The sequence below is a fragment of the Oncorhynchus clarkii genome, chromosome 19 (assembly GCF_045791955.1).
Source record: "Oncorhynchus clarkii lewisi isolate Uvic-CL-2024 chromosome 19, UVic_Ocla_1.0, whole genome shotgun sequence".
Classification (NCBI taxonomy): Eukaryota; Metazoa; Chordata; class Actinopteri; order Salmoniformes; family Salmonidae; genus Oncorhynchus; species Oncorhynchus clarkii.
The window spans coordinates 4,156,549-4,179,749 of record NC_092165.1 but is presented as its reverse complement, the minus strand read 5'-3'; the positions used below and the strand labels follow the sequence as shown (position 1 = coordinate 4,179,749).

Sequence of the window (23,201 nt, the reverse complement as noted above, 5' to 3'; positions counted from 1 at the left end):
ATAATGTAGTTGTGTGGGTATCAAACCTAGCTGATAATGTAATTGTGTGGGTATCAAACCTAGCTGATAATGTAGCTGTGTGGGTATCAAACCTAGCTGATAATGTAGTTGTGTGGGTATCAAACCTAGCTGATAATGTAGCTGTGTGGGTATCAAACCTAGCTGATAATGTAGCTGTGTGGGTATCAAACCTAGCTGATAATGTAGCTGTGTGGGTCTCATACCTAGCTGATAATGTAGCTGTGTGGGTATCAAACCTAGCTGATAATGTAGTTGTGTGGGTATCAAACCTAGCTGATAATGTAGCTGTGTGGGTATCAAACCTAGCTGATAATGTAGCTGTGTGGGTATCATACCTAGCTGATAATGTAGTTGTGTGGGTATTATACCTAGCTGATAATGTAGCTGTGTGGGTATCATATCTAGCTGATAATGTAGCTGTGTGGGTATCAAACCAAGCTGATAATGTAGCTGTGTGGGTATCAAACCTAGCTGATAATGTAGTTGTGTGGGTATCAAACCTAGCTGATAATGTAGTTGTGTGGGTATCAAACCTAGCTGATAATGTAGTCGTGTGGGTATCAAACCTAGCTGATAATGTAATTGTGTGGGTATCATACCTAGCTGATAATGTAGCTGTGTGGGTATCATACCTAGCTGATAATGTAGTTGTGTGGGTATTATACCTAGCTGATAATGTAGCTGTGTGGGTATCAAACCTAGCTGATAATGTAGATGTGTGGGTATTATACCTAGCTGATAATGTAGCTGTGTGGGTATCATACCTAGCTGATAATGTAGCTGTGTGGTTATGAACCCTAGCCGATAATGTAGCTGTGTGGGTATCAAACCTAGCTGATAATGTAGTTGTGTGGGTATCAAACCTAGCTGATAATGTAATTGTGTGGGTATCATACCTAGCTGATAATGTAGCTGTGTGGTTATTAAACCTAGCTGATAATGTAGCTGTGTGGGGCTCTGGTCAACAGTAATGCACTATACAGGGAACATAGTGCCTTTTGGGACACACACACACACACACACACACACACCCACCCACCTGGATCTCTGCCTCCTGCAGATGGAACCCGTCCAGGAACACTGAGTCGTCGGCCATTAGAACCCTGTCCATCTCCTCCTCAGAGAGCAGGTTGGGGTTGCTGTGGGAACGGCCTCTCCCCTTATGGTACGGGGGGAACTCTGGCTCTGACAGGGGCCTCGCAGGCTTGGCCGACGCAGACGAGGAAGAGGAGGCACGGGGAGGAGGAGGAGGAGGAGCGATGACCCTGTCTTTAGGATTAGGTTTAGGGTCAAGGTAAGGTTTAGGTTCAGGTTTATTTGTGCATGGTGGTACATTATGCAGAAACACACATAAAGAGCCAGTTTACCAGACACAGATTAAGCCTAGTTAGTCTCCTGGACTAAAAAGCATTTTCAATTGAGAATCTCCATCAAACTAAGTCTGGGGAAACCAGCCCAAAAATGTGATGTCATACAGTATATTATGTATATTATATAAAAAAATCCTGCTATATTAAAACAGGTCGATGTCTACCTTTCTCTGAGCTGCTGGAGGAGTGTGAAGAGTTGTCAAAGATCATGTTGAATATTCCTCCAGACTGCATCTCCGCCACCACCCTCTCTGCCCTGTTAATACCCAGGGTCTTAGAGTCCAGCTTGGGCTTGAACCAGCCACCACCCCCTCCTCCTCCTCCTCCTCCTCCTCCTCCACCGCCTCCGCTGGCGCTGTTACCACGGGAACCAGGCTTCACGTTTTTGTTGTTTCCTCCTCCGCTGCTGCTGTTATGGAAACCACACAACTCCTCGTCGCTGGAGCACGAGTCCGCGGCGGCTGCCGCTCCTCCGGCTGGACTTCCTGAATTGTTCCCGTGGCGACGGTTGCGGTTGGTACCGCCGTGTCCGTGACGACGGCCTCCCCGGTCTCCCTCGGCGACGACCAATAGCAGAACCCCCGTGCATCGGCCAATCAGCTTGACGACGTCCTCGTGCGACGCCCCGGAGACGTTGATGTCGTTCACGGACAGGATGTGGTCACCGGAGCGGAGACCCACGTAGTCCGCCGGACTTCCTTTTAGAATGCAGTTGAGGACACAGGGGCCCTGGCCAGAGAGGGTGAACCCATAGCCTGCCCTCCCGCGGGCCACCTCCACCCCCCGGATACGCCCACCCTGGTGGGGGTGAGGAGGCGAGGGTAAGGCTGTGAGACCCCCACGTCCTCCATGACGTCTCTTGGACGAGGTGTCCGTCTGTCTGAACATTGTTTTGACTCTCGTTGTTCTGTTATTCAATGTTATTTATCCAACCCTTATGTTACCAGGTAAGTTGACTGATGTTATTTATCCAACCATTATGATACCAGGTAAGTTAACTGATGTTATTTATCCAACCCTTATGTTACCAGGTAAGTTGACTGATGTTATTTATCCAACCCTTATGTTACCAGGTAAGTTGACTGATGTTATTTATCCAACCCTTATGTTACCAGGTAAGTTGACTGATGTTATTTATCCAACCCTTATGTTACCAGGTAAGTTGACTGATGTTATTTATCCAACCCTTATGTTACCAGGTAAGTTGACTGATGTTATTTATCCAACCCTTATGTTACCAGGTAAGTTGACTGAAGTTATTTATTCAACCCTTATGTTACCAGGTAAGTTGACTGATGTTATTTATCCAACCCTTATGTTACCAGGTAAGTTAACTGATGTTATTTATCCAACCCTTATGATACCAGGTATGTTGACTGAGAACATATTGTAATTTGGGCCTAGAACAACAACCAGGGAAGAGGAGAGAGGTTGAAAAGACTCATGTGAGTTTCTCAATTCCATTCAATGAGCTTTACTGGCATGGTAAGTCAATGAGATACATTGTGAACGAGAACTGTTGTTTCTTTTGATGAGGCTTAATCTCTCGCCTCTCCTCCCTTCTTCTCTCTCTCTCTCTCTCTCTCTCTCTCTCTCTCGTTTCACTGTCAAGGGCTGTCTGTCTCCCTCTAAGGCTTTTCCTCCCTCTCTCGTTCTAGTGTTGAGGGCTTTCTAAAAATGTGTCAGGAGGGTGAGAGCATGACGTCAGCCCCTCCACTCTAACGCCAGCCTTGCCATGCTGGTGCCACTCTCTGTGGATGATGTGACTTGTCACAGGTCAGGCAGGGGTCACCTACAGAGGGACAAACAGCACCAAGGACTCATTGTGAGTGATGGTAGCCAATACAACACACAGACGACAGGAGACAATATAACAACAATCAAAGTCACATGCCAGGAAAGGAACACATCTGAGTCAGCACAGTACCATTGGGGTTGGTAGAAGTGTTTCCCAAACCTCTCCTTGAGTACCCCCAGCTGTTACACACTAATTGGATGTGTTGCAGTTAATTTTTTACCAATGAAGGTCTTGGTGCTTAGTTGACCAGTAGAATAACACTGAAATATATCAAATAAGTTGAACGGTTGGGGGTACTCAACGAGACGTTTAGGAAGCACTGTCTTATAGCCATGCAGGACAGAAGAGAAAGTTCCCAAATATACACTCCTTCAAGAAGTCATATAAAAGGAAAAATAACTATGAGATAAATAAACACCAAAGTCATTTTTTTAAACGCAATGCCATGTAGAATGCCAAGGAAGGAATACTGAGTTCTACCAACACTCCTTGGTGAACGAATGTACCTCAACCACTGACACAAAACCACACCTGCCCGTGGGTGGGGTTAGAAGACGCACGGCATTGTCCAATGGGAAGGATGATTTCAAAACCGAGGGCGGTAACTCACGACTCACCTTTCCAACAGGTGTTGAAGACAGTGGGTCATACAGTTGCGTGGCAACAAGAGAGCCTCCTCTCCTCACCCTCTAGCTATGTTTGCTAACTGCTGATAAACCTACAAGTGAGCTAAACTTAGTCAAAGAGGGAACTAGCTAAGCTTAGCAGCTCGTTTTGCATGAGAGGACGAGAATAGAGAGCTAACTTAGTTAACGTTAGCTGGCTACAAGTAGCTAGCTAGGTAGCCATAGCAAGCGTATCTAACAAACTAAGACGATAACGAAAAAAAATGACAAGTTGTTGTATCACTAGCACTCCACTGTCGTCATTTAGGCTTCAGTCTTTGTGTTTATAATGAATATAAAGATAGTTTTACAAACTTTGTAATTATTGTCCGTAAATTGCTGGTCAAAAAAAATATCCATATATACAACCTAGAAAGTGCATCCACCCGTGCTTAACTACTGCCCCGCCTCCGTTATCCTAGAATAGTGTAATATCAACGAGTCACCATGCCAACGATAGTGTACACGAAACTTTTCTCTGTCCTGTCATTGGTTTACATGGCTGTCAATCATAGTCAGAAAGAGTTCGCTGAAATGTACAACAGCAAAAAAAAAAACTATGTCTAGAATGATTAAAGTTTGATTGAGAATCGACTAGCAACAAAAGTAAAGTACAGGTGGCCGAACAAAATGTTTACACGAAAATGACATTCACCCCGCAAAGGTTAGATCTTTCACACACAATTATTCACAGTAATACATTACACAAGACCCGTGGCATTCATCGGAATGTGTTTTGCACCCGATACAGAGGAAGAAAAGCTATATATTGTTTTCAAAAAGCGATTAAGAACAACATCTGGCTAAAAGTGTACCGGTGTCGCTGCTGTTGTCATGGTTAGCTACCGGTTCAGCCTAGTTTATTAGCTAGCCACAGATGGCTAATTCTGCTAATCTATGTTTCTTACTGTTCACATCTAGTAATATATATATATATAATATAGCTAATTTACTAACTAAATATAATAGCTATAATTGTTAACTTAAACGTTTTGTTTTTCTCTGTTCAATATCCTCAATCCACCACCTGGCCAATCCATTTCTTAAGACATATTGTGAAAAACTTCCAACCATATGGAGAAGTTTACCGTGGCTATGTAACTAGCTAGCTATCTAGTTCTTCTTCTTCTTCTTTAAAGTGTTTAAAATTGCTTACAGTTCATAAAATGCGGAAACGGAACCGGTTCTGTTCAGTCTGATCCCGTGGTTAGGTTAGCGGTAAGCACTGTAAACAAAGGATAGACCACTCACTCACTACCAGCTGCTGAAGAAAGACTTAAAAGGAGGTGTGTGTGTGTTTGGGGAGGACGAGAGGGGGGGGTACTGGTCTGGAGTATTGGGAGCAACTGGTAGTTACCGATGAGGAGATAATATAACCTGACAGTAATACTGATGAGATAATATAACCTGACAGTAATACTGATGAGATAATATAACCTGACAGTAATACTGATGGAGATAATATAACCTGACAGTAATACTGATGATGGAGATAATATAACCTGACAGTAATACTGATGGAGATAATATAACCTGTCAGTAATACTGATGATGGAGATAATATAACCTGACAGTAATACTGATGATAATATAACCTGTCAGTAATACTGAGGATGGAGATAATATAGCCTGACAGTAATACTGATGAGATAATATAACCTGACAGTAATACTGATGGAGATAATATAACCTGACAGTAATACTGATGATGGAGATAATATAACCTGACAGTAATACTGATGGAGATAATATAACCTGTCAGTAATACTGATGGAGATAATATAACCTGACAGTAATACTGATGATGGAGATAATATAACCTGACAGTAATACTGATGAGATAATATAACCTGACAGTAATACTGATGATGGAGATAATATAACCTGACAGTAAACTGATGATGGAGATAATATAACCTGACAGTAATACTGATGGAGATAATATAACCTGACAGTAATACTGATGAGATAATATAACCTGACAGTAATACTGATGAGATAATATAACCTGACAGTAATACTGATGGAGATAATATAACCTGACAGTAATACTGATGGAGATAATATAACCTGACAGTAATACTGATGGAGATAATATAACCTGACAGTAATACTGATGATGGAGATAATATAACCTGACAGTAATACTGATGAGATAATATAACCTGACAGTAATACTGATGAGATAATATAACCTGACAGTAATACTGATGGAGATAATATAACCTGACAGTAATACTGATGGAGTTAATATAACCTGACAGTAATACTGATGGAGATAATATAACCTGACAGTAATACTGATGGAGATAATATAACCTGACAGTAATACTGATGGAGATAATATAACCTGACATTAATACTGATGAGATAATATAACCTGACAGTAATACTGATGAGATAATATAACCTGACAGTAATACTGATGAAGATAATATAACCTGACAGTAATACTGATGATGGAGATAATATAACCTGACAGTAATACTGATGAGATAATATAACCTAACATTAATACTTGATATGACAACTGGTGGTTACTGATGATTGAACTGAAAAAACAGTAATGCATATATCTAACACCTTGTGTTCTAATTTATATATTGTGTTTTATAACTTATAATCTATGTCAACTATCTCCTTTTTCTGAGGTAAAAACATCCCCATAAATGGCCATGCATCTCATAAATCCGTAGACAGTCCGTGTCGATCTCCCATATATAGCTGCCTGATAGCCACTCTGGGAATAGCCTACTGTACCACAGCCTCTTCCAGACGATCCCAGACACACAGACACCCAATCAGCACGGAGGTCATGGGAAGTATCTTGTCTGAGGATTTGAATTACGTCCGCCCAGCTGAAGGAACAGTATGGCGAAGTTCCATGTGGACATTGTGTATGTCTAACCAACTCCTCAGAGAGAGGTAGAGAGAGGGGGAGAGGGTAACATCCTCTCTAGTCTATCTCTGTAACATCCTCACTAGTCTATCTGGGGTCTGGACCTGGGATCTGGGGTCTGCATCTGGGCCTAGGGTCTGGACCTGGGATCTGGATCTGGGATCTGGACCTGGGGTCTATATCTGGGGTCTGGACCTGGTGTCTATATCTGGGGTCTGGATCTGGGATCTGGACCTGGGGTCTATATCTGGGGTCTGGACCTGGGGTCTATATCTGGGGTCTGGACCTGGGGTCTATATCTGAGGTCTGGACCTGGTGTCTATATCTGGGGTCTGGATCTGGGGTCTGGACGTGGGATCTGGACCTGGGGTCTGGACCTGGTGTCTGGACCTGGTGTCTATATCTGGGGTCTGGATCTGGGGTCTGGACCTGGGGTCTGGATCTGGGGTCTGGACCTGGTGTCTATATCTGGGGTCTGGACCTGGTGTCTATATCTGGGGTATGGACCTGGTGTCTATATCTGGGGTCTGGACCTGGTGTCTATATCTGGTGTCTGGATCTGGGGTCTGGACCTGGGATCTGGACCTGGGGTCTGGACCTGGGATCTGGACCTGGGGTCTGGACCTGGTGTCTATATCTGGGGTCTGGACCTGGTGTCTATATCTGGGGTATGGACCTGGTGTCTATATCTGGGGTCTGGACCTGGTGTCTATATCTGGTGTCTGGTCCTGGTGTCTATATCTGGTGTCTGGTCCTGGTGTCTGGTCCTGGTGTCTGGACCTGTGGTCTATATCTGGGGTCTGGACCTGGGGTCTGGATCTGGGGTCTGGACCTGGGGTCTATATCTGGGGTCTGGACCTGGGGTCTGGATCTGGGGTCTGGACCTGGGGTCTATATCTGGGGTCTGGACCTGGGGTCTGGACCTGGTGTCTATATCTGGGGTCTGGACCTGGTGTCTATATCTGGGGTCTGGACCTGGTGTCTATATCTGGGGTCTGGACCTGGGGTCTATATCTGGGGTCTATATCTGGTGTCTGGACCTGGTGTCTATATCTGGGGTATGGACCTGGTGTCTATATCTGGGGTCTGGACCTGGTGTCTATATCTGGGGTCTGGACCTGGTGTCTATATCTGGGGTCTGGACCTGGGGTCTATATCTGGGGTCTGGACCTGGGGTCTATATCTGGGGTCTGGACCTGGGGTCTATATCTGGGGTCTGGATCTGGGGTCTATATCTGGTGTCTGGACCTGGGGTATGGATCTGGGGTCTATATCTGGTGTCTGGACCTGCGGTATGGATCTGGGGTCTATATCTGGGGTCTATATCTGGTGTCTGGACCTGGGGTCTGGATCTGGGGTCTATATCTGGTGTCTGGACCTGGGGTATGGATCTGGGGTCTATATCTGGTGTCTGGACCTGGGGTATGGATCTGGGGTCTATATCTGGTGTCTGGACCTGGGGTATGGATCTGGGGTCTATATCTGGGGTCTATATCTGGTGTCTGGACCTGGGGTATGGATCTGGGGTCTATATCTGGGGTCTATATCTGGTGTCTGGACCTGGGGTCTGGACCTGGGGTCTGGATCTGGGGTCTATATCTGGGGTCTATATCTGGTGTCTGGACCTGGGGTATGGATCTGGGGTCTATATCTGGGGTCTATATCTGGTGTCTGGACCTGGGGTCTGGACCTGGGGTCTGGATCTGGGGTCTGTGCGACAAAACTGCACATTTCAAAGTGGCTTTTTATTGTCCCCCCCCCCCCAGCACAAAGTGCACCTGTGTAGTGATCATGCTGTTTAATCAGCTTCTTGATATGCCACACCTGTCAGGTGGAGGGATTATATTGGCAAAGGAGAAATGCTCACTGACAGGGATATAAAAACACATTTGTGCACAAAATTACAGAGAAATAAAGCTTTTTTTTGCACATATGGAAAATATCTGGGAATGTTTTATTTTATTTCATTTTACATGTTGCATTGACATGTTCAGTGGAGATACATATTGATAATATATATATATTAATACAGAGATAATCCTACAAATGTCCAGCTGAACAGTAGTCTACTGTACAGGAACCATATGCTCCCCTAATCTCTGTGTAGTGTGCACTGCTTTTGACCAGGGTCCAGTGTACTACATAGGGAATAGGGGGCCATTTAGGGATGCACACTACGTGAGCCACATGGCTTAGTGGTTAAATCTGGGATTAATACTCTGTTAACTATTAAGACGTTCCCCTGTGTGTGTGTGTGTGTGTAGACTACACAGGACTGAGATGACATCACAGCCACCTTGGTTGACAGTCTGTGACGGCAGCCGTGTCTGGGCAGGTCTAAATTGGTGTCTTCATTCCGTTTCGCCCAAACAGCACGCTAGTCCCTATGTAGCGCACTGATTTTGACCAGGATCCATAGGGAATAGGGTGTAATTTAGAATGTGCAGCCTTAAAATCAGAGAAACAGATATACACTACAGTAGACTACTTGTACATGATCAAATATTGCAGGTCGGAAAATCATGAAAATCTCTCTCTGTTCATCTGTTGTTCTCTTCCTGCCCAACACAGTGAGAGAGAGGATTAAACACCCCCCCCCCTTAAACATTGGGCTAAACGCCTCCACAACTACCTTACCCTGCCTGATATCTTTGCTTGAAGTTAACAGTATGGCATGGAAGCTAATGTATTATCTAAACAGTAGTGGAATTAATATATTTTTTAAATTGATAAGGCATTCATTTTACAATGGAAACACACACAAAACAGACATGCCATTTTCTTTTACATTTTTAAATACTTTTATTAATTTCTACATCATATCATCTCCGGTAATTGATCAAGTTAAAATATTGCCTTTTTAAATTCAATATTTGAATGAACAGTATAATCTTCCTTGCAGACGAGAGAGAAAGAGAAGTGTGACAGAACAGAACACAACCGGGTTGTGTAGCAGCAGAGGCTTCCAGAATGGAGTGAACGGAACTCTCACCAACAGGATTCTAATTCTCTGCATTCTCTGAGAGTTCCGATTCTATCATAGCCTCCCGATGATCAGTGAAAACCTCCTGGGGAAGAAGAATCTCACATCACATGTGCTTCTGTTCAGACCATGTTGTAGGACAAGGCTGACCAACCCTGGTCCCCTGTTCCAGCCCAGCACTAACACACCTGCTTTTTATGTTTAATCACAATCATCAAGACCTTGGTTAGCTGAATGATGTGTGTTAAAAGCCTGCGCACACACACACACACACACACACTGCAGCCCTTCTAGACCAGGGTTAGCGACCACTGAAGACACTGAACTTAGGTCAGTTTAGCTTTTAACCTAAAAATGGATTTTAAAAAGTCTCTCACCGAGAGCTGTGCTAAACATCAGTCGACCTCTGGGTCCATATCTTAACTAGAGACAGACTGAATGAGTTTTATCTGGGTCCATATCTTAACTAGAGACAGACTGAATGAGTTTTATCTGGGTCTATATCTTAACTAGAGACAGACTGAATGAGTTTTATCTGGGTCCATATCTTAACAACTAGAGACAGACTGAATGAGTTTTATCTGGGTCTATATCTTAAACAACTAGAGACAGACTGAATGAGTTTTATCTGGGTCTATATCTTAACAACTAGAGACAGACTGAATGAGTTGTATCTGGGTCCATATCTTAACTAGAGACAGACTGAATGAGTTTTATCTGATGTCAGAGATACTGTAGAACAATCTAAACCAAGTCACTTAGGGTTTTCAGACGTTAAAAACAGGTTTCTGATTTAGTGTTAACTTGCTGACTATTGAAAGAGAACTGGTGCTCTGCCAGAGAACATGACTTAGTGTCGAGGTGCTGACTAACAGAGAATAAACAGCTCACCCAGAGAACATGACTCAGTGTCGAGGTGCTGACTATCAGAGAATAAACAGCTCACCCAGAGAACATGACTTAGTGTTGAGGTGCTGACTAACAGAGAATAAACAGCTCACCCAGAGAACATGACTCAGTGTCGAGGTGCTGACTATCAGAGAATAAACAGCTCACCCAGAGAACATGACTTAGTGTCGAGGTGCTGACTATCAGAGAATAAACAGCTCACCCAGAGAACATGACTTAGTGTCAAGGTGCTGACTAACAGAGAATAAACAGCTCAGCCAGAGAACATGACTTATATAAACCCCCTAGTCATTCAGGGTCTGAAGAGGGAACCGTGATGCCCAAACGTTGGTGTTTTACCCAATACATGACTGGGGGGGGGGGGGGGGGTATAGAGAGAATGGGACTAACTAGCTGACTATGGACACATTTAAATCCTAATCTGTACTGACCCGGACCCAAAACCGTGGTGTCTGATGGGATGGATTGACCTCCCGGTGGAATTTCCATCACAAGTATTTGATAGGGATGCGTCCCAAAATGGGACCCTATATAGGGGATAGGATGTCATTTGGGACGCCCCCGTAACCTTAGAAACAGCAACAAGGGGCTTAATCCCGATGTATTAGGTGAATTCTACACGGTCTGGACTGGACTGGACTACAGTCACATCTGATACATCACAACAATGCCGTCCCAAAATGGCTCCCTGTTCCCTTTATAGTGCACTACTTTGGACTACGGGCCGTTCTGGCTGGGATAAGGATGGCTAACTCTACTGATGACCAAGGGCCCGGTCTTTCTGAGTGTATCCTGAAACAGCACCCTATTCCCTATGCAGTGCACTACGACCCTATGGACCCCTGTTAAAAGAAGTGCACTACGACCCTATGGACCCCTGTCAAAAGAAGTGCACTACGACCCCTATGGACCCCTGTCAAAAGAAGTGCACTACATAGAGAATAGGGAGCCATTTTAAAGCTCTGATTAAAAAAAACACCCATTACTGAAGGACTAAGTCCCCAACCTGTTGATGTGTCAAAGAATGCCGTTGGTCGCTATGGTTACAAGGTTCCCCCTTGGATGGTCTGTGTTGCTCCTCATCCTCTACCGTCGGGCCCCGGGCGACAGTTACCATAGAAACGCGTCCTCTATCGTCGGGCCCCGGGCGACAGTTACCATAGAAACGCGTCCTCTATCGTCGGGCCCCCGGGCGACAGTTACCATAGAAACGCATCCTCTATCGTCGGGCCCCGGGCGACAGTTACCATAGAAATACATCGAAACGAAATCAACCAATCGATCGAATCAACGATTTGACTGATCTAACTAACAGCTAGGAAAGAAGAGGCCATGCATCAGTTTAAACACACAGTAGGACATTATTGAGTCGGTCAGGGTCAGTGTATCAGAAACAATGTGAAGGAGGTCAGTGGACCAACCTGTCAGGGATCTTAAAGGTCAATTAAATGGCCACCTTATGCTTCTGGCCAGCAGACATTTCCACAGCAAAACATGCAGCGCAATGTGTGTGTGTCCATTTGAAATGACAAGGGGAATCACAGGACATGCCATAATGTGTGTGTGTGTGTGTGTGTGTGTGTGTGTGTGTGTGTGTGTGCAAGACACTGAGACACAGTAAAAAAACAACCACCCGTCAGTCATCTCAATGTCCCATTACGGTTTCTTCATCGCTCATCATCCTCATGTCTCTTTTACAGTAGTTCTCATTCATTCATCATCCTCATGTCTCTTTTACAGTAGTTCTCATTCATTCATCATCCTCATGTCTCTTTTACAGTAGTTCTCATTCATTCACCATCCTCATGTCTCTTTTACAGTAGTTCTCATTCATTCACCCGTCATCATAATAATCAGCACATCTTAAAAACACAACGGGGTTCAGAGGATGAATCCTAAAACAGTCCCCTACTTCTGATATAGGGAATGGGACAGGTTGGGTCATAGGTGTCTCCTCCTCGAGCCACTACATAGGGAATAGGGTGCCATAGGGCTCTGGTCTAACGTAGTGCACTATATAGGGAATAGGGTGCCATAGGGCTCTGGTCTAAAGTAGTGCACTATATAGGGAATAGGGTGTCATAGGGCTCTGGTCTAAAGTAGTGCACTATATAGGGAATAGGGTGTCATAGGGCTCTGGTCTAAAGTAGTGCACTATATAGGGAATAGGGTGCCATAGGGCTCTGGTCTAAAGTAGTGCACTACATAGAGAACAGGGTGTCATAGGGCTCTGGTCTAAAGTAGTGCACTATATAGGGAATAGGGTGTCATAGGGCTCTGGTCTAAAGTAGTGCACTATATAGGGAATAGGGTGTCATAGGGCTCTGGTCTAAAGTAGTGCACTATATAGGGAATAGGGTGCCATAGGGCTCTGGTCTAAAGTAGTGCACTATATAGGGAATAGGGTGCCATAGGGCTCTGGTCTAACGTAGTGCACTATATAGGGAATAGGGTGCCATAGGGCTCTGGTCTAAAGTAGTGCACTATATAGGGAATAGGGTGTCATAGGGCTCTGGTCTAAAGTAGTGCACTACATAGAGAACAGGGTGTCATAGGGCTCTGGTCTAAAGTAGTGCACTACATAGGGAACAGGGTGTCATAGGGCTCTGGTCTAAAGTAGTGCACTACATAGGGAACAGGGTGTCATAGGGCTCTGGTCTAAAGTAGTGCACTACATAGGGAACAGGGTGTCATAGGGCTCTGGTCTAAAGTAGTGCGCTACATAGGGAACAGGGTGTCATAGGGCTCTGGTCTAAAGTAGTGCACTACATAGGGAACAGGGTGTCATAGGGCTCTGGTCTAAAGTAGTGCACTACATAGGGAACAGGGTGTCATAGGGCTCTGGTCTAAAGTAGTGCACTACATAGGGAACAGGGTGTCATAGGGCTCTGGTCTAAAGTAGTGCGCTACATAGAGAACAGGGTGTCATAGGGCTCTGGTCTAAAGTAGTGCACTACATAGGGAACAGGGTGTCATAGGGCTCTGGTCTAAAGTAGTGCACTACATAGGGAACAGGGTACCATGTAGGACTCTCACCTAGATAGTTCACCACAACATGCTAACAGTGAACACCTCGTCTGTCTTTCTGTGTCCGTCCGCAGTGACAACGATACAATCTCAGCTTTTTCAAGAAGTAGATTACTATGACTATTATTAAGAGATCACTTTATCTCTGAAAGATACGTAAAAATAACAATCAAAGCATCAGCTGTAATCAGTCAGTTTAAATCATCACTTTGCCGTTTGTAATAAAACAACAACTGAAAAAAATAGAAGTATGGAACTTTTTAAACATCAGGAAATACTTTATAGATTTGTTTATGTTTTTTTATCGTATCTTGATTTCACATCACAACCAATGAAGTACTTCACAGTAAAATATACAATTCCAGGGTTTTTTCCTCTTTTTGAGGATTGAATATTATTTTTCTTAGTTCGTCATCAAGGTGCTGGAAGTCCCTCATGGTGGGTGTGTTGTTGTCCGTCTTAATGAATGGTCCGGGGGGGAAACGAGGATGCAGGCGGAACCAAAATAATCTTAAATGGAGCCAATTATTTATTTATTTCAATTATTTCTCTAGAAGGGAGAGAAGTACGAACGAGCCTGTCGCTAGCTAGCAGTGTCCTAACACTGTAAAATGGCTTCCTTCCTCTGTCAGCGCTCTCCTTTCCTGTATGTCTGGTACAGCAAGACACTCCTTCCTCTGTCAGCTCTCTCCTTTCCTGTATGTCTGGTACAGTAAGACACTCCTTCCTCTGTCATGTGGCTTTCCTTGAGGCTCTTCAACGATGTCAGATCAGCAGCTTAGAGGGAAAGGAGATGAGGTCATCTGATTTGGACGAAGAAAGACTAGTTGTGTGTCCGTCTGTTTAATTGTTTGGTCTCTCTCCCTCTGTCACCGTCTCTCCTTCTCCCTCTGTCACCGTCTCTCCTTCTCCCTCTGTCACCGTCTCTCCTTCTCCCTCTGTCACGTCTCTCCTTCTCCCTCTGTCACCGTCTCTCCCTCTCTCACCGTCTCTCCCTCTCTCTCCCTCTGTCACCGTCTCTCCCTCTCCCTCTCTCTCCTTCTCCCTCTCTCTCTCTCTCTGCCCCAACCTCTCCCTCTGTCACCGTCTCTCCTTCTCCCTCTCTCTCTCTCTCTGCCCCCCCTCTCTCTCTCTCTGCCCCCCCTCTCTGTCCCCCAACCCTCTCCATCTCCCTCTTTCTGCCCCCCCCTCTCTGCCCCAACCTCTTCCTCTGTCACCGTCTCTCCTTCTCCCTCTCTCTCTCTCTCTGCCCCCCCTCTCTCTCTCTCTGCCCCCCCTCTGTCCCCCAACCCTCTCCATCTCCCTCTTTCTGCCCCCCCCTCTCTGCCCCCCCCCCCTCTCTCTCTCGCTCTGTCTCTCTCTGCCCCCCCCCCTCTCTCTCTCTCTGTCACCGTCTCTCCTTCTCCCTCTGTCACCGTCTCTCCTTCTCCCTCTGTCACCGTCTCTCCTTCTCCCTCTGTCACCGTCTCTCCCTCTCTCACCGTCTCTCCCTCTCTCTCCCTCTGTCACCGTCTCTCCCTCTCCCTCTCTCTCCTTCTCCCTCTCTCTCTCTCTCTGCCCCAACCTCTCCCTCTGTCACCGTCTCTCCTTCTCCCTCTCTCTCTCTCTCTGCCCCCCCTCTCTCTCTCTCTGCCCCCCCTCTCTGTCCCCCAACCCTCTCCATCTCCCTCTTTCTGCCCCCCCCTCTCTGCCCCAACCTCTTCCTCTGTCACCGTCTCTCCTTCTCCCTCTCTCTCTCTCTCTGCCCCCCCTCTCTCTCTCTCTGCCCCCCCTCTGTCCCCCAACCCTCTCCATCTCCCTCTTTCTGCCCCCCCCTCTCTGCCCCCCCCCCCTCTCTCTCGCTCTGTCTCTCTCTGCCCCCCCCCTCTCTCTCTCTCTCCCCCCCCCCTCTCTCTCTCTCTCTCTGCCCCCCCCTCTCACTCTGCCCCCCCTCTCTCTCTCTCACTCTGCCCCCCCTCTCTCTGTGTGATGTCTGGTGATAGGGGCTACATCTCTCTCTCAGAGTGATGTGTCTTGGTGGATACTCTGCAGACAGTCCAGTAGCTGCTGATAGGTGTTGCCAGGCGAGGCCACGGTCTGGAAGACAGACTGGAAGGCTCTGCGGTCCAACTCTTCATCCAGCTGGTGTCTGTAGAAGTCCAGGGCTACCAGACAGAACAGGCTGATGTCCACCACCTCACTCTTACCCATACGGCTGATGACATGGGGCAGGCTGGGGGGGGGGTTAAGGAGAGATGGAGGACAATATGACTTCTACTTCTCTACCACACACACACACAGACAGACAGACTGCACACACACACACACACACACATAGACAGACTGCACACACACACACACACACACACAGACAGACTGCACACACACACACACACACACACACACACACACACAGAGACACAGACACACAGAGACACAGACTGCACACACACACAGACTGCACAGAGACACACACACAGAGACAGACACACACAGAGACAGACACACACACAGAGACAGACACACACAGAGACAGACACACACACAGAGACAGACACACACAGAGACAGACACACACAGAGACAGACACACACAGAGACACACAAAGATACAGACTGCACACACACACACAGAGACACACAAAGACACAGACACACACACAGAGACAGACATAGACACACACACACACACACACACAGAGAGACACACAAAGACACAGACACACACACACAGAGACACAGACTGCACACACACACACACACAAAGACACAGACACACACACAGACTGCACAAAGACACAGACTGCACACACACACACAGAGATGCACAAAGACACAGACACACAAACAGACTGCACACAGACACAGACTGCACACACACACACACACACACACAGAGACGCACAAAGACACAAACACACTACACCCCCACCTGTCCCCCTCTCTAGTAAGGATACAGGGCAGAGACCCACTGGGAGGTGGAGGCAGAGATGAAGAAGCAAGACAGACTCCACATGGCCATGGCAACTGGGGTTCTCTGGGTGAAGTTAGACAGAGACAGTAACACCCAGTCTGTCACCATACTGGACTGGCCTGTAGCATGGAGGGTCTGGAACACCTGAGGGAGGAGAGGGAGGAGAGAGGGAGGAGAGGGTGAGGGAGGAGAGGGTGAGGGATGAGAAGGAGGGAGGGGAGAGAGAGAGGGAGGAGAGGGGGAGGGGGAAAGAGTTCGACAAAGACAGCAGAACCCATGGGGGAGAGAGAAAAAGAGAGGGGGGGAGAGAGAGAAAGAGAGGGATGGAGAGAGATGGGGGGGGGGGGTAGCGAAAGAGAGAGTGAGTTGTCTGTCACATACCCACCTGTACTGTCCACCATTCTCACACTGACCTTGTAGACCACAGTAGCCATGAACTGTGGGTAAGGCTGCTGATTGGACAGGAACTCTCCGATGACCTTGTTCATGACGTCCTGCGGAGGAAAGAAGTCGTCCAGGAACTGAGGAAGAATCCTGGCCACCACCCGTGCCTCGCTGGGTAAACCCTTACGGACCCTGGCACAACAATGTAGGAAATATCAGGGATAACGGACATGGAGAACCAGACAGGTTCAGGAAACAACTGTGAGACTGGGTCCATTGTTTGAAAATAGACAACCCCCCAAAAAGACTGACTACATTGTTAGACAACCCCCCAAAAAGACTGACTACATTGTTAGACAACCCCCCAAAAAGACTGGCTACATTGTTAGACAACCCCCCAAAAAGACTGGCTACATTGTTAGACAACCCCCCAAAAAGACTGGCTACATTGTTAGAAAATAGACAACCCCCCAAAAAGACTGGCTACATTGTTAGAAAATAGACAACCCCCCAAAAAGACTGGCTACATTGTTAGACAACCCCCCAAAAAGACTGGCTACATTGTTTGAAAATTGACAACCCCCCAAAAAGACTGGCTACATTGTTAGACAACCCCCCAAAAAGACTGGCTACATTGTTAGACAACCCCCCCAAAAGACTGGCTACATTGTTAGACAACCCCCCAAAAAGACTGGCTACATTGTTAGACAACCCCCCAAAAAGACTGGCTACATTGTTAGACAACCCCCCCAAAAGACTGGCTACATTGTTAGACAACCCCCCCAAAAGACTGGCTACATTGTTAGACAACCCCCCAAAAAGACTGGCTACATTGTTAGACAACCCCCCAAAAAGACTGGCTACATTGTTAGAAAATAGACAACCCCCCAAAAGACTGGCTACATTGTTTGAAAATAGACAACCCCCCCAAAAAGACTGGCTACATTGTTAGAAAATAGACAACCCCCCAAAAAGACTGGCTACATTGTTAGAAAATAGACAACCCTCCCAAAAAGACTGGCTACATTGTTAGAAAATAGACAACCCCCCCAAAAAGACTGGCTACATTGTTAGACAACCCCCCCAAAAGACTGGCTACATTGTTAGACAACCCCCCCAAAAGACTGGCTACATTGTTAGACAACCCCCCAAAAAGACTGGCTACATTGTTAGACAACCCCCCAAAAAGACTGGCTACATTGTTAGAAAATAGACAACCCCCCAAAAGACTGGCTACATTGTTTGAAAATAGACAACCCCCCCAAAAAGACTGGCTACATTGTTAGAAAATAGACAACCCCCCAAAAAGACTGGCTACATTGTTAGAAAATAGACAACCCTCCCAAAAAGACTGGCTACATTGTTAGAAAATAGACAACCCCCCAAAAAGACTGGCTACATTGTTAGAAAATAGACAACCCCCCAAAAAGACTGGCTACATTGTTAGAAAATAGACCCCAAAAAACAGATAAATCAGTCTATGGTTAATATGAGAAACCATCAAACCATATATATAACAGTCTGTTGCTATGGTAAACCATCAAACCAGATATATAACAGTCTGTTGCTATGGTAAACCATCAAACCAGATATATAACAGTCTGTTGCTATGGTAAACCATCAAACCAGATATATAACAGTCTGTTGCTATGGTAAACCATCAAACCAGATATATAACAGTCTGTTACTATGGTAAACCATCAAACCAGATATATAACAGTCTGTTGCTATGGTAAACCATCACACCAGATATATAACAGTCTGTTACTATGGTAAACCATCAAACCAGATATATAACAGTCTGTTACTATGGTAAACCATCAAACCAGATATATAACAGTCTGTTGCTATGGTAAACCATCACACCAGATATATAACAGTCTGTTACTATGGTTAATATGGTAAACCATCAAACCAGATATATAACAGTCTGTTACTATGGTAAACCATCAAACCAGATATATAACAGTCTGTTACTATGGTTAATATGAGAAACCATCACACCAGATATATAACAGTCTGTTGCTATGGTTAATATGAGAAACCATCAAACCAGATATATAACAGTCTGTTACTATGGTTAATATGGCAAACCATCAAACCAGATATATAAAAGTCTGTTACTATGGTTAATATGAGAAACCATCAAACCAGATATATAACAGTCTGTTGCTATGGTTAATATGAGAAACCATCAAACCAGATATATAACAGTCTGTTACTATGGTTAATATGAGAAACCATCAAACCAGATATATAACAGTCTGTTGCTATGGTAAACCATCAAACCAGATATATAACAGTATGTTGCTATGGTAAACCATCACACCAGATATATAACAGTCTGTTGCTATGGTTAATATGAGAAACCATCAAACCAGATATACAGTGCCTTGCGAAAGTATTCGGCCCCCTTGAACTTTGCGACCTTTTGCCACATTTCAGGCTTCAAACATAAAGATATAAAACTGTATTTTTTTGTGAAGAATCAACAACAAGTGGGACACAATCATGAAGTGGAACGACATTTATTGGATATTTCAAACTTTTTTAACAAATCAAAAACTGAAAAATTGGGCGTGCAAAATTATTCAGCCCCTTTACTTTCAGTGCAGCAAACTCTCTCCAGAAGTTCAGTGAGGATCTCTGAATGAGCCAATGTTGACCTAAATGACTAATGATGATAAATACAATCCACCTGCGTGTAATCAAGTCTCCGTATAAATGCACCTGCACTGTGATAGTCTCAGAGGTCCGTTAAAAGCGCAGAGAGCATCATGAAGAACAAGGAACACACCAGGCAGGTCCGAGATACTGTTGTGAAGAAGTTTAAAGCCGGATTTGGATACACAAATATTTCCCAAGCTTTAAACATCCCAAGGAGCACTGTGCAAGCGATAATATTGAAATGGAAGGAGTATCAGACCACTGCAAATCTACCAAGACCTGGCCGTCCCTCTAAACTTTCAGCTCATACAAGGAGAAGACTGATCAGAGATGCAGCCAAGAGGCCCATGATCACTCTGGATGAACTGCAGAGATCTACAGCTGAGGTGGGAGACTCTGTCCATAGGACAACAATCGTAGGACAACAATCAGTCGTATATTGCACAAATCTGGCCTTTATGGAAGAGTGGCAAGAAGAAAGCCATTTCTTAAAGATATCCATAAAAAGTGTTGTTTAAAGTTTGCCACAAGCCACCTGGGAGACACACCAAACATGTGGAAGAAGGTGCTCTGGTCAGATGAAACCAAAATTGAACTTTTTGGCAACAATGCAAAACGTTATGTTTGGCGTAAAAGCAACACAGCTGAACACACCATCCCCACTGTCAAACATGGTGGTGGCAGCATCATGGTTTGGGCCTGCTTTTCTTCAGCAGGGACAGGGAAGATGGTTCAAATTGATGGGAAGATGGATGGAGCCAAATACAGGACCATTCTGGAAGAAAACCTGATGGAGTCTGCAAAAGACCTGAGACTGGGACGGAGATTTGTCTTCCAACAAGACAATGATCCAAAACATAAAGCAAAATCTACAATAGAATGGTTCAAAAATAAACATATCCAGGTGTTAGAATAGCCAAGTCAAAGTCCAGACCTGAATCCAATCGAGAATCTGTGGAAAGAACTGAAAACTGCTGTTCACAAATGCTCTCCATCCAACCTCACTGAGCTCGAGCTGTTTTGCAAGGAGGAATGGGAAAAAATTTCAGTATCTCGATGTTCAAAACTGATAGAGACATACCCCAAGCGACTTACAGCTGTAATCGCAGCAAAAGATGGCGCTACAAAGTATTAACTTAAGGGGGCTGAATAATTTTGCACGACCTATTTTTCAGTTTTGGATTTGTTAAAAAAGTTTGAAATATCCAATAAATGTCGTTCCACTTCATGATTGTGTCCCACTTGTTGTTGATTCTTCACAAAAAAATACAGTTTTATATCTTTATGTTTGAAGCCTGAAATGTGGCAAAAGGTCGCAATGTTCAAGGGGGCCGAAAACTTTCGCAAGGCACTGTCTGTTGCTATGGTAAACCATCAAACCAGATATATAACAGTCTGTTGCTATGGTAAACCATCACACCAGATATATAACAGTCTGTTGCTATGGTAAACCATCACACCAGATATATAACAGTCTGTTGCTATGGTAAACCATCACACCAGATATATAACAGTCTGTTGCTATGGTAAACCATCACACCAGATATATAACAGTCTGTTGCTATGGTAAATCATCACACCAGATATATAACAGTCTGTTGCTATGGTAAACCATCACACCAGATATATAACAGTCTGTTGCTATGGTAAACCATCACACCAGATATATAACAGTCTGTTGCTATGGTAAATCATCACACCAGATATATAACAGTCTGTTGCTATGGTAAACCATCACACCAGATATATAACAGTCTGTTGCTATGGTAAACCATCACACCAGATATATAACAGTCTGTTGCTATGGTAAACCATCACACCAGATATATAACAGTCTGTTGCTATGGTAAACCATCACACCAGATATATAACAGTCTGTTGCTATGGTAAACCATCACACCAGATATATAACAGTCTGTTGCTATGGTAAACCATCACACCAGATATATAACAGTCTGTTGCTATGGTAAACCATCACACCAGATATATAACAGTCTGTTGCTATGGTAAACCATCACACCAGATATATAACAGTCTGTTGCTATGGTAAACCATCACACCAGATATATAACAGTCTGTTGCTATGGTTAATATGAGAAACCTGTTTCCATTACATTCATTTATCAGATAACAGTAATGTGTTCTGAAGCCCCACTGGATGAGATACAACGTCATGTGTGTTGTGTGTCTGATAGAGTTGAATGGGTTGTGTGTCTGATAGAGTTGAATGGGTTGTGTGTCTGATAGAGTTGTGTGTCTGATAGAGTTGTGTGTCTGATAGGGTTGAATGGGTTGTGTGTCTGATAGAGTTGTGTGTCTGATAGAGTTGTGTGTCTGATAGGGTTGTGTGTCTGACAGGGTTGATAGGGTTGTGTGTCTGATAGGGTTGTGTGTCTGATAGAGTTGTGTGTCTGATAGGGTTGATAGAGTTGTGTGTCTGATAGAGTTGTGTGTCTGATAGAGTTGATAGAGTTGTGTGTCTGATAGAGTTGAATCGGTTGTGTGTCTGATAGAGTTGTGTGTCTGATAGAGTTGATAGGGTTGTGTTTCTGATAGGGTTGATAGGGTTGTGTTTCTGATAGAGTTGATAGGGTTGTGTTTCTGATAGGGTTGATAGGGTTGTGTTTCTGATAGAGTTGTGTGTCTGATAGGGTTGTGTGTCTGATAGAGTTGTGTGTCTGATAGGGTTGTGTGTCTGATAGAGTTGTGTGTCTGATAGGGTTGTGTGTCTGATAGAGTTGTGTGTCTGATAGGGTTGATAGGGTTGTGTTTCTGATAGGGTTGTGTGTCTGATAGAGTTGTGTGTCTGATAGAGTTGTGTGTCTGATAGGGTTGTGTGTCTGATAGAGTTGTGTGTCTGATAGGGTTGTGTGTCTGATAGAGTTGTGTGTCTGATAGGGTTGTGTGTCTGACAGGGTTGTGTGTGACAGGGTTGTGTGTCTGATAGGGTTGTGTGTCTGATAGAGTTGTGTGTCTGATAGGGTTGTGTGTCTGACAGGGTTGTGTGTCTGACAGGGTTGTGTGTCTGACAGGGTTGTGTGTCTGACAGGGTTGTGTGTCTGATAGAGTTGTGTGTCTGATAGGGTTGTGTGTCTGACAGGGTTGTGTGTCTGACAGGGTTGTGTGTCTGACAGGGTTGTGTGTCTGATAGAGTTGTGCGTAGACTGTGTTTATGTTCAGACGTGTTGTCGTCACAACCCTACCTGTCGAAGAGCACAGAGACCCTCTCCATGGCAACGATGACAGACTCGCTGTCGGGGGCCTGAGGGTCGACAGCGCCGGCCGGGCGACCAGGGCTGGCCTTCTCCTTGCCTGAGGAGAAAGCAACAGGACCCGAGGTAACCTCTGACCCCTGACCTCTAACCTCTGACCCCATCACCTCTGACCCCAACGCTGACTCTGCTGAGGTACGCACCGCTGGGAGGATGAGAGGGTGATTCGTCGTGATTATTAAATTATTAAAACGATTGTTTGATGGAAAAGTTTTGTTATTTTTACTCATAGACAAAGCTGGTTTTGGGGGGTA

The 23,201-nt window shown here is 45.0% G+C and overlaps 2 protein-coding genes across 3 annotated transcripts in view; both read right to left on the bottom strand.

Moving 5' to 3' along the window:
- LOC139374589 (regulator of G protein signaling 12b) overlaps positions 1–2,969 on the bottom strand; it is a 178,477-nt gene extending 175,508 nt beyond the window's left edge. For both annotated transcript variants that reach the window (XM_071115606.1, XM_071115607.1), the window contains exons 1-2: positions 1,556–2,969; positions 1,061–1,290 (exon numbers count right to left, since the gene is read on the bottom strand). In XM_071115606.1, the coding sequence (XP_070971707.1) occupies positions 1,061–1,290; positions 1,556–2,279 (954 nt within the window). In that variant the 5' untranslated portion in view covers positions 2,280–2,969. The remainder of the gene's footprint in view (positions 1–1,060; positions 1,291–1,555) is intronic.
- Positions 2,970–15,627: 12,658 nt separating this feature from the next.
- LOC139374612 (huntingtin) overlaps positions 15,628–23,201 on the bottom strand; it is a 137,888-nt gene continuing 130,314 nt past the window's right edge. The window contains exons 65-68 of the mRNA XM_071115640.1: positions 22,879–23,092; positions 17,038–17,200; positions 16,608–16,768; positions 15,628–15,884 (exon numbers count right to left, since the gene is read on the bottom strand). Of these exons, the coding sequence (XP_070971741.1) occupies positions 15,671–15,884; positions 16,608–16,768; positions 17,038–17,200; positions 22,879–23,092 (752 nt within the window). The 3' untranslated portion in view covers positions 15,628–15,670. The remainder of the gene's footprint in view (positions 15,885–16,607; positions 16,769–17,037; positions 17,201–22,878; positions 23,093–23,201) is intronic.